The 19,077-nt window shown below is 44.6% G+C and overlaps 1 protein-coding gene across 1 annotated transcript in view; it reads left to right on the top strand.

The window, feature by feature from the left end:
- Window positions 1–14,701: 14,701 nt before the first annotated feature.
- Window positions 14,702–19,077, top strand: part of LOC120524094 (T-lymphocyte activation antigen CD80-like) — a 46,375-nt gene continuing 41,999 nt past the window's right edge. The window contains exon 1 of the mRNA XM_039745961.1: window positions 14,702–15,016. Within this exon, the coding sequence (XP_039601895.1) occupies window positions 14,932–15,016 (85 nt within the window). The 5' untranslated portion in view covers window positions 14,702–14,931. The remainder of the gene's footprint in view (window positions 15,017–19,077) is intronic.

Here is a 19,077-nt window from a genome sequence, read left to right as displayed (position 1 = left end):
AGGAAACGCAGACACGGGGAGAACATGCAAACTAACTAACTGCGAGGCAGCAGCGCTACCCACTGCGCCACCATGCCACCCTAAATGTCTTAATTGTAAAAATAATTGCATTTAATCAGTTATAATGCATGTAAATGTTTTAAATACTGTATGTCTACGAGTAAAACAAGCAAGATTCAATTAGTTAAAACAGTGGTTCTCAACCTGTGGGGCGGGCCCCCCTAGGAGGGTGCGAAGTAACAAAAAGGGGGGCACAAAGATGTGAAAAAAAGGAAACAAGAATCAAAAATATGAAAAGAAAAATCTGTTGAAACCAAACCTAATGAACTTAAACTACATTCTGATACTAGAAAAATAAATATAAAGTTAGATAAATGCCGATAAAAGTTAAGGAAGTATAATAAAATATACATTTACATTTCAAAAAAATGTCAGTTATGAAAACTCGGCTCGCAAATACTTAAAGGTTGAGAAACGCTGAGTTAAAATGTAGGAGATTGGTTTACATAGAACTTTACATTTCAGGAAACGGAATCATTTCGAAACGGAACTGACGTAAGAGTTCTTGCCGCTGTCCAAACTTGCAGCTTTCTACTGCTACGTTATTGTGACTATAAGTTACATCTGCACTTATCGTATTTAATCTGCCACTTATTAATGTATGTGCATGTTATTTTATTGTGTAACGGTTTCATCAATATATTGATAATCAAATTCAATAAGTAAATATGTTTGTCTTGCCTGCTGTGGCTGGTCAACTTGCACACGATTCTAATAAATATCAGCCAACTTTAGCAAGTCAGCTTTTTCATTAGCCAGCACTCCATGTATTAGAAATTAAATGACTTTTAAAAAAGGGCGATGGACTTTTTCATCGGCGATGTCATTAGCCATCTCATTTGCTCAAAGCGGATATTCTTTTTGTCGGAACAAAGAATACAACGCAAAGAGGACAGATGGAGAACAGTTGATGGGGTTGGGAGCGCGTCAAATGATGCCTCGATTAAGGGAATGGGTTAACCAGTTTACGAAGGCGCTACCCACCTAATAACGAGTGTTGTCGAAACCTGCCCTGTGCGACTGCAAGTGACGCGCACGAATGTCAGAATGGTGTGGGGAGCCACGTAGAACTGCGCCGCTGCTCACAGGTTGAAAGCCACTGAAATAGACAAATTATGGTTGATCTTAGGGCTCATATTCTGTAATAGATAGATAGATAGATAGATAGATAGATAGATAGATAGATAGATAGATAGATAGATAGATAGATAGATAGATAGATAGATACTTTATTAATCCCAAGGGGAAATTCACATAATCCAGCAGCAGTATACTGATACAAAGAAACAATATTAAATTAAATAGTAATAAAAATGAAAAGAATTAAAATATAATATTGAAGTGATCTCAAACTATTGTGTGCAAGCAGGCGTGAAACGGTTAGGATTCGCGGAAAACCATAGCAATATTCCCGATTGTAATCCCTAAAGTGCAGGGTGTTGAACATGAAGAGGTTAAAACGAAGACGTCAGAAATGCTGGGGTCTCCCAGCTCCATTTCCACTCCAGACATCGAGTCATTCTGGCTTCATCATGAGCCCGTCCTTGTTGGAGGTGACATCTCATATTTAATTCCACGGCCTCTTTGTGCTCTCATTCTGCCACGCCGGGCATTTCTAAAATGGCCTGAGAGCACCAACCCCGTGTTGCGTGTCCCGGAGCAGACTGTGATTTCTTAAACCCAGTGCCTGTCGAAGCCCCCTTTAGTGCCCCGCGCATTGGGTTGGGGGACAGCAGCCCACTGTGTCCTATAGCGGGTAGTCACTATTAGTGTGTCTGGAGTGCGTGCCCTTTAACTTTCGTAAATGGTGCCCCCAATGCATTGACCAGCTCAGGTTGTAGTCACCTGAGTTTTTCGGTATGGGTGCTCCTGGTGGATGCCCGTGTCACCCGTACATTAAGCTGCTATTGAGCTGCTTATATTTCATTGAAATAGATTTTGTGTTATGAATATCCAGGTGAAAATGAGCATCAAGGTAGCTTGTCATCTCTTGGCGTCCTCTGATAAGGAAAAAGAAACAACGAAGGGTTGTGAATTTTAAGCAGCATTAAACTTTGGATCAAAGAAGTATGTTCCATTAACAGAAACAACTGGATAATAATTAAGAAAGTCGCTGAAACGAAAAGTTGCCATCGCCGTAGCCCACCAGGATGTAAGCTTGACACTCCTGCCACAACCTGAACAAACAAGATAAGGGCTGCATTTCGACCAGCAGGGGGCGCGAGGGGTTGGCGGACGGGTTCTTAACGACTGGCTGGCTCCGCTGCAGTGGAGACCCCCGGTTCAAGGACATCACTTTGTAAAAGGAAGTGTGAAACCTGCACGCGGCATCCTGAAAGTCTAGCGGTGAGATTGGGATGACCTTCCTGGGGATGCACTGGCGGACTGTCCCCGAACCACATTACTGTAATGCCCGGCAGGCCGTGTCGTCGTGTCATTCGAGGGCCACTTCAGGCAGTTCGTTGTCTGCGTCTGTACGTCCAGTGCACTTAAAATGCTGAACTCAACAGAGCAAGTCGGGAGACTCCAATTTAAAGACAGAAATGGCAGAACAAACAAAGGGGTCCGTCACTTCGCGACTGAACACCACGAAGATCCACAGCAACTGCGGTCACTGAGGGCGACGACGGGAAATCCCCGCTTTGCTGTTCGTAGTGATATCGTGTCCTGGACATCACTTTCAGTCACATCAAGTGACAATGATGACAGAATCAGCTGTGAGGTGATCAGCAGAATTCCCGGAGAATAAAAAAAAAAAATCTGCGCAAACACAGCGGAAATGGCAGCACGAGGTCTCTGTCCAGACTGTCAGAAGCGCTAACCACTGAGCCACCGCACCTCTCGAATCTTCTGCAGTTACTTCCCATGCTATTTAAAGAATTGCTTTTCAATTAATGTGCACATAAGAAATATCCGCCTGTGTCTCCTTTAATTACAGAGACACCAACAGATCAGTATGTTATGGTCTTCGACTGTCATTTTCAAGGCGCCCTGTGGTGGGCGCTGCCGCCTCACATTGCGAGCATTCGGGGTTCGACTCGCGCACTTGCTTGTTGTCTTCATGTTCTCCCTGTGGATTTTATTTCGGGCACTCCGGTTGTCAATCCCAAAGTCGCGTGTATCGGGCTAGCTGGCGGTTCTAAGTGGGTCCCGGGTGGGCTTGACGCGAATTAGCCCGGTGATGACCGCTGCACCGCTCGGTGGCCGCCCCTGCTTGTGCTCAGTGCTGCCATTGCAGCCAGTCCTCCGTACCGTCACTCCGTCTTGTGGCGATATAAGAAATCCCGCACACCCGCGGCGGTCCAGGAAGCCATATGGGTGCAGAATAAAATGAGCAAAGCACCAACTTGGAAATGGCAGGTTTACGGTTATACGTTAGACTTAGTGATTACTAAAGTTGATATAAAGCAGGTCATTGATATTCGTCTATCAGACCATTTTCTTCTACTTTTTAATATAGAAATAATGATAAAAACACCCATGAGAAGCATATTGTTAAAAAACGCTTCTTTGACTCATCAGCAGCTTTAAAACTTACAAATATTCTAAGCAATCAGTCCGTTTATAGTGCCAACTATAATAGCGAGGACAATGTAAATAGTAAGGTGGAAAGATTTAATACTAAAGTAAGAGCTGCTGTTGACATAGTTGCACCTGAAAAGACAGTGAAAAAATCTTCTAGCATTGTTATACCATAGAAGACCCAAAGAGTGTCTGATTTAAAGAGAACATGTTGTAGAGCGGAGCATAAATGGAGGAAGACTAAACTTACTATCCACCATAATAAAAATTAAATTAACAGAATACAATAACACAGTCCGTCTTGAGAGGCGCTGCTATTTCTCTAAGATTATAAATAACAATGCTAGTAATCCCAGAGTCTTATTTTCTACAATTGATCGTCTGCTAAACCAGGTAACACAAAGGAATGCCTCCTAAGTACTTCCAGTGAAACCTGTGAGGCTGTCGCTGTATTTTCAATCAAAAAATTAATGATATTAGAAATAACATAGTATATCTCCCCAACACTAAGGATCCTCCTAAACCCCAGCATCCTGTTATAAACAAATTAAACTCTTTCACTAGGATAGATTTACCTGATTTACAAAAAATAATCTCTCAATTAAAACCCTCCACCTGCGCCCTTGACCCGATACCAACAAGATATTTTCAAAGAAGTATCAGGCGCTAATTGATAATGTTCTGACATAGTAAATTGTCACTAGATACGGGGGTCTTCCCAGACTGTCTTAAGACTGCTGTAGTTAAACCCCTACTTAAGAAACATAATCTTGACCCTCAGCTCTTGAAAATTTTAGACCCATCTCTAACCTGCCCTTCTTAAGTAAAGTTCTAGAGAAGGCAGTCATTATGCAGTTAAATGACCACCTCAATAAACCTGCTATTCTTGATAAATTTCAGTCAGGCTTCAGAACAAATCACAGAAACTGCACTCGTTAAAGTAGTGAATGACTTGCGAGTGAATGCAGACAGAGGCCATTTATCTGTTCTCATCCTCTTAGATCTGAGTGCTGCATTTGACACCATTGATCACAACATTCTTAGAAATCGCCTTAGTCAATGGGTGGGCCTCTCTGGCAGGTCTTAAATTGGTTTGAATCCTACCTGACAGGGAGAAAATTTTGTTAGTTGTGGTAATCAAACTCAAAGACACATGATATCCGATATGGTGTTCCACAAGGCTCTATCCTGGGTCCGCTGCTCTTCTCAATCTACATGCTTCTGTTAGGTCAGATTATCTCAGGGCACAACGTGAGCTACCACAGCTATGCTGATGACACACAGCTGTACTTATCAATAGCACCTGATGACCCGATTCTAGATTCACTAACAGAATGTCTTACTGGTATTTCTGAATGGATGAATAGTAACTTTCTCAAACTAAATAAAGAGAAAACTGAAATTTTAGTCATTGGCAATAATGGATACAATGATGCTATTAGAAATAAACTGGATACATTAGGATTAAAAGTCAAGACGGAGGTAAAAAGCTTAGGGGTGATTGTTGACTGTAATCTGAATTTTAAATCGCATATTAATCAGATCACTAGGACAGCATTTTTTCACTTAAGAAACATAAGTAAAGTTAGACCTCTTATATCACTGAAAGATGCTGAGAAATTAATTCACGCTTTGTTTTCAGTCGACTAGATTACTGTAACGCACTCCTCTCAGGACTACCCAAAAAGACATAAATCACTTGCAACGAGTGCAGAATGCAGCTGCTAGAATCCTAACTAGGAAAAGAAAATCCAACACATTTCTCCAGTTTTGATGTCACTACACTGGTTACCTGTGTCATTCAGGATTGACTTTAAAATCCTGCTTATGGTTTATAAAGCCTTAAATAATCTCCCATCTTATATATCGGAATGTCTGACACCTTATATTCCAAATCGTAACCTCAGATCCTCAAATGAGTGTCTCCTTAGAATTCCAAAGCTAAACTTAAAAGAAGTGGTGAGGCGGCCTTCTGCTGCTATGCACCTAAAATCTGGAATAGCCTGCCAATAGGAATTCACCAGGCTGATACAGTAGAGCACTTTAAAACACTGCTGAAAACACATTACTGTAACATGGCCTTTTTATAACTTCACTTTAACTTAATTTAACTTAATCCTGATACTCTATATGTTCAATTCCTCATAATAACTATTCATGGTGGCTCTAAAATCCGTACTGACCCCTACTCTCTCTTCTGTTTCTTTTTCCAGTTTCTTTGTGGGGCCTGCGCCACCTCCACCTACTCAAAGCTTCATGATGCTCCAACATTGATGGATGGACTAAAAGGCAGAAGTCTACGTGACCATCATCATCATCAAGTCCTTCCATGAGAACCCTAAATCCAAAGAGGACTGTTTCATTTATGTTAGGTGGAATGCCCAGAGGGCACTGGGTGGTCTCGTGGTCTGGAATGTCTACAGATTTTATTTTTTCTCCAGCCGCCTGGAGTTTTTTTGTTTTTCTGTCCCCTGGCCATTGGACCTTACTCTTATTCTATGTTAATTACTGTTGACTTATTTTATTTTCTTACTGTGTCTTTTAATTTTCTATTCTTTATCATGTAAAGCACTTTGAGCTACTTTGTGTATGAAAATGTGCAATAGAAATAAATGTTGCTGTTGTTACGGTGGCTGAGCGACTCCACCTGGTCTCACTTTCCATACAGAAGCTCGCAGCTCTAGACAAGGCAGTGGGCTAGCGGTGATTATCAGAGCAGACTTATGCTTATTATATGCGATTATGTCATTTATAATTGGAGAGTCACCTAAGTTCCTTGTGCGCGTGCATACTTGGCTAATAAATCTGATTCTGATTCTATAAAATAATTCATATCAAGAGTCCCCGGTTTACTTGCCCCTTCTCAGCCCACCTTAGCGCCGACACATTCATCGATCTTCATTACCAAAATTACAATTCTAACAATAGATAAAACAACAAAGAACACATTGTCACATATTAAACTACAATCCGTTTTAACGAAAAGAATACCTGAAAAAAATGACAAAATCGAACAAATTCAAAGCGCCGGCGCGCTGTCAGTTTGTACCCGCTGGGCACGCAGGTGTAGAAGAGAAAAGAATAATAAACACAAATGGAAAGGCGAAAGAAAGTCAAAAATTGAAAGAAGAAAGTCTAACAATGAAATATCGTTTCATTCTTTTAAGTGTCACATCAGATTAACGGCGTGTGTAAACGGCGCGTCACGTACCTCACATCAACCGAGCGAGGCGCGGGCTGAGGAAAAGGCGCGTAAAACTCGCAAAGAACACATCTGGGGTAAAGGTCAACACAAAAAACACCTTTATGACAAATTCAATTGAATACGGTAAACAGTGAGGGGCTGACACTAAACATATTCAATCAAATTGTGCCCCACCAGGATGGCTCCTAATTTGATTCAGCAGATTTGAAGAAGTTTTGTTAACTCTGAGCTGCATTCAATGTACAAAATAAATGATTAAACCACTACTCCCAGTTCAAGTCCATTTCCTTGTCATGTGGACTCAGTACAATGAAATTCTTACGGGCACATCGACTCAAGGACCACAGATTCACATTCAGGCGTCCTCCCTCTGTGGTTTTTGCATGTTCTCTGTGTCCTCCTGCTGTTCTACCCACAGTCCAGAGACGTGCAGGTTAGCTGGACTGGGGATGTTAAATTGTCCCTTATGTGGGGCTCCACACTGGCACCTTGCCCAGGGATTTTTTTCCCAACATGCCTTGTGGTCAGGTGAGTGAGGGGGTGGGGGTGGGTTGGGGTAGTCAATGGTATCAATTCCTTCATCCTACAGGAACTGCCTGCATACGCTCACCATATGAGGCCGGGCATTGTCGCTCACCAGGAGGAACCCAGGGGCCACTGCACCAGCATAGGGTGTGACAATGGGTCCAAGGATTTCATCCCGATACCTAATGGCAGTCAAGGTGCCCACCGTTGTCTAGCCTGTAGAGGTCTGTGCATCCCCTCCATGGATATGCCTTCCTCCCCAGATATACCATCACTGACCCACCACCAAACCGCTCGTGCTGAACGATGTCACAGGCAGCAACATAATGTTCTCCACAGCTTCTCCAGGCCCTTTCACGTCGGTCACATGTGCTCAGGGTGAACCTGCTCTCATCTGTGGAAAGCACAGGGTGCCCACCAGTAGTGGACCTGCCAATTCTGGTATTCTATGGAAAATGCCAATCAAGCTCCATGGTACCCACTAGAGGACGTCTAGAGCATCCTGGAGATGTTGGCCTACATGTGCCAGCTCTGTAGGGTCCAAGTATGGCCTCATGCTACTAGTAGTAACAAGTGACAAAACAGATGAGGAGGGACAAATGTCAGTGGCCTCCAGCTGTTAAACCATTCATTCCTGTTTTGAGGTCATCTCATTGTTGTCCCTCTAGTGCACCAAACCAACTGAAACTGATGAACAAGCCCCTCTGCTACTGAGCTGAGCAGATCAACAGCCCACAAGTGTCATTGACTTGCTGCTATACTCTCATTAAAAAGGGGTCCTTTCATGTTTTTGAGCAGTTTATATATATTGTGGTGGGCGACAGGGTCTCATGCCCGGCTGGGACGCCCCTACTGCAGCAGTGGGCTCCTCAGTACCACCCGTGGGACGCTTGGTGGCAGCCTCCCTGGGTGACGTTGGTGAATCAGTTTCCTGCAGGGCTCCATGGGAGATGGAGTTCTCCACAACCCTGTGGGGATCAGGGGTGGCCGCCAGGGGTTGCTGCATGGGTCCCGGGGCCTTTATGGACACCTTTGCAGCCCGACTTAGAAGTTCAATTAGCCACAGGTGATCAAGCACCTGGGCTATAAAAAGGGCCAGCATCCACCACTCAGGAGCCAGAATTGAGAGGAAGAGGACGAGGTTGCCTGAGAGGAGTGGTGGTGGCAGAGGAAGGAGTGCTGTAGTGGTATTTGGTGTTTTGGGACTGTGTTGGGCCTGTGGGACACGGGGAAGATGTGCCCCCTGGCTGAAGAGAAAAATAAAAACTTATTATTTCCACATATACCTCAGTGTGAATCTGTGCCGGGCCGGGCGCCTATATAGCGCCTTATTCACAATATAGATGTGTGTAATGAAGCATAAAGAGCTGGGGCACCAGGTGGTGAACTGCATTTAGTGGCAGCTGGAAATGCTAAGAACAAAAAGACAAAACTGAAGAGGAGTTTTCAGCACGCAGTTGAAGATGGACGTCTTTTTCAGACCACCTCCATCCATCCATACGTTCAAGCAGGCTCTTCTATGGGTCCCATGCAGGTGGAAGACTTCTGGTTGAAAGTGACAGTGACGTCAGAGGTCCTCTGGCTGATGCAGGTCACATGTGAGGTCAGGAGAGGAGAGGACATCAGAGAGAGGGACAGCCCTTGTGTCACAGTGGCCGACTGCAGAGGCCCTGAATGTGTCCCCAACTTACTGTGACAGTGCAGTTTGGCTGCAGCTGCCATCCTGTCCTTCATCCAGGGACCGTCAACAGTCATGAACCGGGATGAGCCAAGCAATGAGGACGCTAAATAACAAGAGTAAGGTGCAAATGAGCAACACCTTTTGTATTCACAAACAGACAAGGGTTCAAAAACCCCAAAGAGTAAATAACGCAGTGCTTCACAATGAATGACCCCAATACGTCAATTGGTACAATCCAGCGCACTTCAGATGGAGTTAAAACCAGCAATAAATACGTCCCTTGAAATCAAACAGAAAGCCGCGCAGACATCGGGTTACGTTTCCTTTCCTGTCTTTTCACTTGTGCCATGCCAGCACGTCTTTCTCATCTCGTCCTTCCAACTTACCCTTCTCCTGGTGGTCCCTCTCTCTGGTCTCTCAGCCCGTCACCTCAGGCAGTACCCACTGGGGCGCTCAGTGTCAGACCTCCTCATTCCTGCTGTCTCGGTCGGCGTCTGCAGGACTTTTGGAGCACTTGATTGGAGTGACCCACCCTTGGAGAGCCGCTCCCCTCATCCTCCCACTGGGCCGCCAAACACTTTACCTCCTTTCCATGGCGCTGGCTCTCCCACCCAATTCTGTGTTTAGTTTTGTTTTCCAGCTGACTCTGGTCCTACCCCCAGCTCTCTGCCCAGGCTCCTTTTATACACCTTATTGGCACAGGTGGTCTGCCATGTGACCTGAAGAATGCTGAGCTGATGGGCTCCTTTCCCATGGCCTTATGGACTCTCATCTGTCTTCTCCCCTGTCTTCAGACTCATGCCCCCAGCTCCACCACTCAGAAACAACACTCTGTGCCTCAATTTCCCCAACTCCGTGAGCAGATCCATGCCAGGAGCCTTCCTGAGACGTACTGCTGGCCACACATCCAGGCCAATGGAGTGCTGGAATTGAAGCTTTCTCTGTTTGCACCACCATGTGCACGTCCAGCATGGGCTTCCCAGACGACTCTGCTGCTTCTGACAATGTGGATGTCTGTTGCCTTATGTTTGCTCCACAGATGTTATATTATGATTATTACGCAGATCATTTCAGTTTTTTTGTTAATGTTCATTTAAATTCTTCACGACAGTCCTTCAGATGAAAGCCCTTTCCAGTTTCTGAGCCTGCCCTTTCTACCCCAGGGCTGCTGAAAGCTCGTTCTAAACCACTGGGTCACACCTGTGGGATGCACCCAGAGGACCTGCCGGGAAACACACAGGCTGAAACTGGACTGGTGCTTCTGGATTTGTGAGGCAGTGGTGCCCGTCACTGTGCCCTAATGCCACCTACCAAGGGAAGGGGTGTTGTAACCATCCAGACGGACTGAATGGTTAGTTTATATTTGCATAACTACATAAAGGGAGGAGCTTATACAAATGAAAGGCGTCGCCTTAAGCGGGCGTGGTCACGTGACCAGCGGAATGACAACAGGCCCACGTGAGTCGCTTCTCTGTGGGGGCGCCGCCTCCTGCGCGTGCGTGAACAGATGATGAAAATTACTCAAAAGCTCAACCCAAACGCCACTCTTTTTAATTACAGTTATTATCTTATCTTAATCTTAAATCTAAATCTTGATTTAACAGGAGTTACTACACCCGAGGTTTCATTGCAGGACTAAATTGCACGAAAGACTTCAGAGTTCCCCTTACATGACTCAGCAGACATCTCAGAAATGTTTTCATCCAAGCAGCTTTTCATTCCAGATCGGGTTTCCCCCTCTTTGTTTCATGCCCGCTTTTCTTTCGGTCTCTTTGGGTTACAAAACAGAAAACTGATTTGGTTGCACACTAAGATTCCGGTGGCTTTATTAGAAAAGGTCCACTCGTCGGTGCTCTATATAGTGCCTTTACCGGCACAGGCGACTGACACAGCGCATTCTGCACAGAGTTTGAGGACGGGATCCGTCAGCGTCTGTCTGAGGTCATTCAGTTACGCTGACCTTTGTATAGCGCCTTTCAGATGAGAGCACCTGCACAGGTGCTGCGCCATTTATGCATTCATCTTTATTAATAGCCACTCGATTGCACACCGGATTGAGTGAAATTGTAAATGGATGGGCGGCCGCCTGGATAGCCATTGTATTGTGTGTGTTTCTGTTCGAGTTAAGAGACATGAATTATGGGCATTGACTTCCAGTTCGCTTTTTATTTTAAAAAGTTGAAATTTCTGCCTTTATGCCATCATTTTGGTTGTCTTTGAATTTTTGTAAGTGTAGGATTATGAAGTCTTCCTGGTGTCAGAGGTTAGAGGAATCGTCTCTGGATGAGAAACGGCGGGCGATTGTCCTGAATTAAACTAACAATTGGAGTACAGCGAGTGACAGGCGTCCAACTAACCGTAAAACACACGCGACAAACGGGACGCGGCGACACCAGCAGGAGACTTGCGGACAAACGGCAGGCGCGCGACAGGAGCGACCTTTAGTTTAAGTAGCGCCTTACACCGTGCGCGGCCAAGCGATCTTCACGCCATATAGCGCCTTCAAAATGCACACCATGACGAGCCCCTTCATTGTATAAAAACAGGAAGATAACGGAGAGCGCAAGGGGGCTCAGGCAATGCGAAATCTCAAGACAATAAAGTGAGAAGCGTAGGTAGGTTAGGACAACACTGCACAGACGCCGATGGTGTGGGTGAGGGTGGAGTGGCACTCGGGCATCAGCAGCACTTCATCATACCTTTAACAGCTTTGTGCCGGGCACAACGACTGACAGCAGCTTTTAGGAGCAATTCGCCATCTGTATATGCTATACGTGCCCACCACACAGTGTGCCATCCTTTTACTTCTCGCACTGTCTGGCCCAGCCACTTACATACTGGTGTAGCACACGTGGATCCGTCCCACCACATTCTTAACAGACCCTCACCCGCCTGTTTCCTCACAGGTCAGAGTCGCTAAAGCAAAGTAAGTGTAGCGCACAAACATCAAGAGGGAAGTGAGACCGGTAAACATTTACATCAATCAATCAATCAATCAATCAATCAATCAATCAATCAATCAATCAATAGCAGTCGTATACCCGCACCCAGCATGTACTGATGAGCTCCGCTACACACAAGTGACCCGGCATCTGGCATTCACGGTGGTCACCACGGGCTTTTTTTGCGGTACTTTCGCTTCTTTCCCAGGGCTGGCTCTGCTATTAAGCTGCTCTAAGAGAAACTGTAAATGGCCTACCAGGTCAGTCATATGATCCAAATGTAATGGTATGCAGGATTATTGATGACTGTTCATATTAAATAACCTAAATAACCGTTCACTTGTGTTGGAGGCTGAATTGATTTATATATTCACAGTCACGGCTGCATTCTGGTCTAGAGATGAAGATTTGCTTAATGAATTTCACAAATACTCAAATGAATTAAGTGCCTTGAGCATGGGAAAGGCACTATACAAATAAAATGTATTATTATTATTATTAGTATTATTGTGGGCAAGTGATGACAAAGAAAACTAGAAAATTTAATACAAAAATGAGGTAAATTAATAAAATTTGAGTTAAAATTATACAAATGGGTTTAGGGTGGCACGGTGGTGTAGTGGGTAGCGCTGCTGCATGACGGTAAGGAGACCCATCTGGGTTCACTTCCTGGGTCCTCCCTGCATGGAGTTTGCATGTCCTCCCTGTGTCTGTGTTTCCTCCCACAGTCCTCAATTGTTCCTGGTAGGTGTGTGTGTGTGCCTGGGGTTTGTTGGCTGGGATTGGCTCCAGCAGACCCCCCATGACCCTGTAGTTGGGATATGATGGATGGATGAACAAATGGGTTTATTGAATTTATTATGGATAAAGGCGTTATTCTCTTTAGTGTACTGTGTTTTTATTCCAAGTAGCTCGTATGTTTTAACTTTTCCCTTTTTGGGTATCACCAATAGATAATAGCAGCCACACCACATGCAGCTATTGTTTTGACCAGCCATACCACGGGCACTTCAGAGCAGGTCAGCCACCTGAAGCTCAGGACTTGGATGGGAGACCACCTAGGAAAAGCATGGGCTGCTACTGATAACCCTGCAGTCTGAATCTGGATACCAATGCCACAGTGCAGTGATGGGCATACTGTCCTGTAAAAATGATGCCATCTTTTGGATGAGTAGTAAAATTGGGGTCCTGACTCTTTGTGGTGATAATAGATCCTTGGATATCCTTTGGTAAAGAGTAGGGTGTATCCCGATGTCTGAAGCGTTTATGGCTTTGTCCACTGGTTGGACACCTTGCCTTGCTTGCCCTGATTTAAGCGAGTTCACTTTAGAACATGTCATCAATTTTAACTAAAACTGACCACTTGATCCAAAAAACTTGCTAGTCCTATTCACCTAATTTCTCCAAAATAACATGGAGTGGAGTTCTGAGGGTCCCTAAAGGCCTTCTGTCCACCAGAATGAGCTCATTCCATCCACCTTAATAAAAGGACAAGTGTCTGGTTTGCGTTCCTGTCCAGTTGCTCTGTCTCTGTTATATGCTGTTTGGTATAGGATTTGTAAAAGCAGGGCTAATGTTTGTGATGTGCCATGTGTTGGAATGAAAACTGCAATGTATGTATTACAAAATACATTCCAATAGCCAGTACACTGCAAACATTAATGCTGAATAGATTCAATGGAGAGTAACTGCCAGAAGAGCAGAAACCAGCTTATCTACCTTATTAAAAGAACAAGTGTCTTGTCTGTGGTCCGTCCAGTTCTGTGTCTGTTATATGCTGTTTGGTATAGGATTTGTAAAAGCAGGGCTAATGTTTGTGATGTGCCATCTGTTGGAATGAAAAATGCAATACAAAGATTACAAAATACATGCCAATAGATGGTGCACTGCAAATGTTAATGCTGAATATGTCCAATGGAGTGTAATCAGCTTATCCACCATAGTAAAAGGACAAGTCTCTTGTCAGTGTTTCTGTCGGTTGCTGTATCTCTGATTATAGTAAACTGGTATGGGATTTGTAAAAGCAGTGCTAATACCTAATGTGATGCACCTTCTGTTGGGATGAAAAATGCAATGCATTATAAAATACTTTCCAGTAGATGGCACACTGCAAACATTAACGCTGAATTTGCTGAGGTCGACGTCGATCCATTGCCTAAATTTGAAACCATCTTCGATTTGTAGCACAGTGTGTCTATAATTCTGCACGATGTGGGACATTCTACTTAATTTGCTTTAAATATGCTCACATTATGAATCTATCTTCTCCAGATGCTGCTGGCTGAATTTCGCTTTCCTGTCCTCCACTGCCAACCTGCCATGTAGTGCTTAGTTCACCAATGAATGAATGAATGAAACAGATGGTCTCTCCAAACTGCTTTATCCTCCTGTGCTTTTAACAGATCTATGTCTTTACGTGTGCTGATTCTGTGTTTAGTGATTTGTCGAGTTTATACGTGCAGCTGCACTCAGTGAAGGGCGCTATATAAAATGAAACGAATCCAATTGAAACTGAATGTTGCGCTGGACGCCAGCACTTCCTATTTCACGAAAACATCGAAAGCAGACATTCCTCCGAGTGTTACCGTGCACTTCGATTCTACCTCTCATTCCCGAGGGAGCCGCAAACGAATTTCAATTAGTAATAACTAGCATACATTACACGTCATGCATCGAAACCAAAAATGCGACGGAAACCCCCCCGCGGCTGCCTGGTGACGTGACGCCGTCGGGGATTCCGGCAGAGTTCGAGTGGGCGTGAAGCGAATAGCGCGAGCGCGCAAAACTTTTTTCTTACTGTGAAGGCAGAAACTTCAGTCACGAATTCGAAACAAGAGTTCTAACGCGTAAAGAAAGAATCTCCAGAGTGACAACTGAAGCCGCCAGTGAGTGACTTTGTGTTACAGGCGGGCGGGGCCGTTCAACGTCGTTGTGCTTTAGCAATCCAGAGCGAAGCGCCACTTCCCTAACTGCCGTGTTCCCGTGGACAACAAATCATGACGGTTGTTCGGCTGGCAAATCACGGCGCGGCTCCCATGGGCAGCCTTGTCTTTTTGATTCTTCACCTGCTGGTTCATCAAGGTAAGCGTGTATGTCATTTAAATGTCCCGTCGCTGATGTGGTGGTGGGCTGGGTGTCACTTGTTTGGGTTCAAATCGGGATCACTCAGCGCTGCGTCCTGCTCCTTTTCTCACGGCTGGGCTGTGTGGTCGTTCGTGTTCACGAACATACTTTGACTTGGGTGTGCGTGAAGGTGTGCCTTGCCCGGGGCTTGTGATGGCAATTGATAGACTGGTGGTTCCACCTCGTGGGTTTGGACTGCAATCTCCTGCCCCGGTGTTGTTTTGGGGTTTACAGCCGTTGGGCACATCGCCGGTTACTTGTGAACAGCCAACCGGCTGAAGGTCTTTAGCATGGGAATAAATAACGGGAAGCGAGCGACGCGTGCGCATTTAGAGCCGAACGAACAATCCCGTTTAAAATCCGAATTCCTAACAGTGAGTTAGAGGTGCAAACAAACGCATTAATAGAAGCGCATGCAAATCCATGCATTATTGAGTACTGCATGCAGGGGCGGATTAACTAACTTGGGGGCCCTATAGGCCTAGGTCAGTTTCAGGTCCCCCCATGACCTGCCCACCTCTTCGTATCTTACCTTTAGGTAGTGGCCCGTAGCAAGCGGGAAATGCAAATCACAGTGATGCATTCAGCATTGCTTTGATATGTAAAAATAATTTATTGGCCATAGTAATACGTAATATGAGAAGCCTCACGGGGCGGCACGGTGGCGCAGTGGTAGCGCTCCCTGTGTTGGCTCCAGCAGACCCCCGTGACCATGTGTTAGGATATAGCGGGTTGGAGAATGACTGACTGACTGAACAACCCGACTTGTAGACCAACCATATATCAGCGTCAGTGACCGGAGGAATAAGCAACGAGAATCAGTTAAGAGCAACAAGTGACTTCCACCAATCCACCCAGTGGACACAACTGTCTGCCCAGTCAGCCCATCACGTCAGCCACAAAACCGCCGGTGAATGCACAACAACGCAAGGTCCCTGTGCCTGCCTTCATCATCCCTGCAGCAAAATCCTTTCGGATTCCGGTGAAATGCAGCTGGTGGAGGGCATCGCTTTTAAGGGTCTTCCATGTAAGCCCGTCGAGTCTTTCCCGTTGATCTCTCCACAGACCGTTGATAACGAGCGCTCCTCATTGGCATTAGTGACGGTGAATCAGGGATGGACTGACATCTGACCCTATCCATTTGGCCGGACTTCACACCCTTCAATGCACGCGCACATCTCGCTCCCCGTTGATGTATTAATGCTGTCGAGCGGTGCACGTGGCTGCAGTCCTGCAAACACCTCACCAGTGCCGAAGCGTTTTGTTTCAAAACGAATCATCTTGGACTGGCGCCTTTGTCCGGGGTTTGCTCCTGCCTTGCGTCCTTTACTGGTTGGGATAGGCTTCAGCACCCCATCGGCCACCGCGATTCTAAAAATAAGCCTGAATCCTGTGATCATTTTAGTCAATGTGACACTTTATTAATGTGTTTCTGTGAGCAGATTTCGCGCAACACACTGTCTTGTTTGGCTGAGCCACTGAGCCCCGCAAAGGACCGACTTACCAGTACGTGTGCTTCTTGTCTTGCTCGGGGTGCTCTTATAATAATAATAATAATAATAATAATAATAATAATAATAATAATAATAATAATAATAATAACAACAACGCGGTTAATTTTACTTCGATATGTGCATTAGGTTACTCTTTACTTTAAAAAGTAATCGCACTACGTAACACGCGTTACTTTTAACATGTTACCCTACAGCTATTGTGATTGTGCTGCCGAGTTTAGCGCTATTCGTTCAGGTCATTAACATCAATTACGTTCTTTCTGAAATATTAGTACAGATCATTTCAGCCATGCAGGAGAAGGAATAATCCGATTGCCCGAAAATGTTCCCCTTGAAAATCGATCTTGTGCCCGCGTCAGCCCGAGGCTGCTGCAATGCGTGCAAAGCGAATGAACGCGCTGGCTGGTAGAGTGCAACGGACATGCGCAGAATACAAAATCCGTAATTGTGGGCGCATCTACGTGTGTTAATTGGGTTTCTCAGAGGTTAAGAGCGTAATTTCTCAAACCGGAATAAGGGTCACATAATCGGGTTACTCCAGTGGTTCTCAAACTGTGTGGCGCTCCCCCCGAAGTAACAAAAAGGGGGGCGCGAAGATGAGAAAAAAAGAAAACAAGAATCGAAAATATGAAAAATGCATCTATTGAAACCAAAACAAATTAACTTAAACTACATTAGGATACTAGAAAAATACAGAATTAGATAAATGTCGATAAAAGTTAAGTAGGTAATTATGCATCAATGATATATCATTCATTAAAAAAGAACAAATTGGTATCAGTATGGGCTCCTTTCAAAAAAACTATAGGGGGGCGATTAAAACTGTTATGAAAACTCGGGTCGCAAATACGTAAAGGGTGAGAAACGCTGAGTTACTCAAAGAAAAATCTTCGTGTGTTAATTCGGTTTCTCAGAGACCAACAGAGTAGTTTTTCTAACTGGAATGAGGGTTTACATCTTATTGAGGCGCACAGAAATGTGCCTATGGAAAAGGGCGGCGACCATTTCAGTGTTACCCACGTCTGCCTTATTAGAAAATCCGGCATAATCAGAAAATTCAAAGGAACAAAATGTCACTTTTTTGAATTTTTTGAAGTCACTTTTTCAAAACCCTCCACGCAGTAGACGTCTGTGTGGGCTAAGCTGTGGATCGGCGCTCAGTGCTCAACGACTGGACGTTTCTTTTCTCACATGAAATCCACCAACAACATAACCTCAAGTATTTCGAGGCCATTTTTCAGCCCCATTAACAACACATTCAGAGCCGAATTAGTGCAGTTTGTTACATTTTACATTAACTTTATTAGCTGACGCCTTTATCCAAGGCCACGTACAACATGCACAACTGGTTACATTTCTTATGGTTTTCTAGTTGAAGCACAGGCTGGTCAAGTGACTTGCTCAGGGTCACACAGTGTCAGTAGCAGGAACTGACCCCACAACTTTAGGGTTTGACGTCCAAAGCCTTAAACACTGCCTGCCTGCTTTTATCTCATAATATACAGAACTGCATACGTTTAAATGAAATATTCCTCAGTGATGCATGCATGTCACTCTATCTGTCATTAAGGATTAGCAAACATGGCAAAGAGCAGGTTTAGGGCTTGTTTGGGTAAAGAGCTATAAAAGAAAACCAAGTGTTTGCAAGGATGACACAAAGACTTTGTGAACCTGTTCTGGACCTGAAAGTAGCAATGGAAATGACTAGGAAGTAAAACCCTAAAAGATTAACTGGCACAAAAGTATTTGTATTAAGGCAAGAGAAGCACAATGGGAGGAGGGAAAAGACAAAAGAGAGAGAGAGAGAGAGAGAGAGAGAGAGAGAGAGAGAGAGAGAGAGAGAGAGAGAGAGAGAGAGAGAGAAAGAGAGAGAGAGAGACAGAGAGAGAGAGAGAGAGAGAGAGAGAGAGAGAGAGAGAGAGAGAGAGAGAGATGCCTTGGGTGTGATACCAGAAAGCACAAAACCGTTATACAATCCCCATGACTGATTTTGCCTACAGCAATGTTTGCTTTGCTAATTTGTATTTTGTTTCGACTCCACCCTCTCTATTTGTATCTTACAGTTTTAACAGACACATCATTTGTTATTGAAGATTTCAGTATCACCATCAAGCAAAGTGAAACACAAGTAATGTAACCCCATTTTATTTTTCTTTATAAACTAAACTACAGCGTTGAGCCAGGGTAACATTCAATGACCTGATGGCGCCCACTGTCAGGTTGACTCTCACCTGCCACAATAGGCACAAGCCTTTCATCAACATGAACTTGATCTTCAGGTTAGAAAATAAATAGGCAGACAAATGCACACAAGTCATAGGGAAATGAAGCCTGTACTCCCAGCCTCAGGCAGAAGGGCCAACAAAGAGAGGCGCACCATTCCACTTTGACCAATTTACAATGAGCAATTGGACTAACTTGGATGTCTTTGTGACGTGGAAACTAGATATCCAGAAACAAGCCGTCAGGTTATACAAAGGCAAAAATGGAGAAACATGCAAACTT

This window comes from Polypterus senegalus, chromosome 2, assembly GCF_016835505.1.
Source record: "Polypterus senegalus isolate Bchr_013 chromosome 2, ASM1683550v1, whole genome shotgun sequence".
NCBI lineage: Eukaryota > Metazoa > Chordata > Cladistia > Polypteriformes > Polypteridae > Polypterus > Polypterus senegalus.
This window is presented reverse-complemented; position numbering and strand designations above follow the sequence as displayed.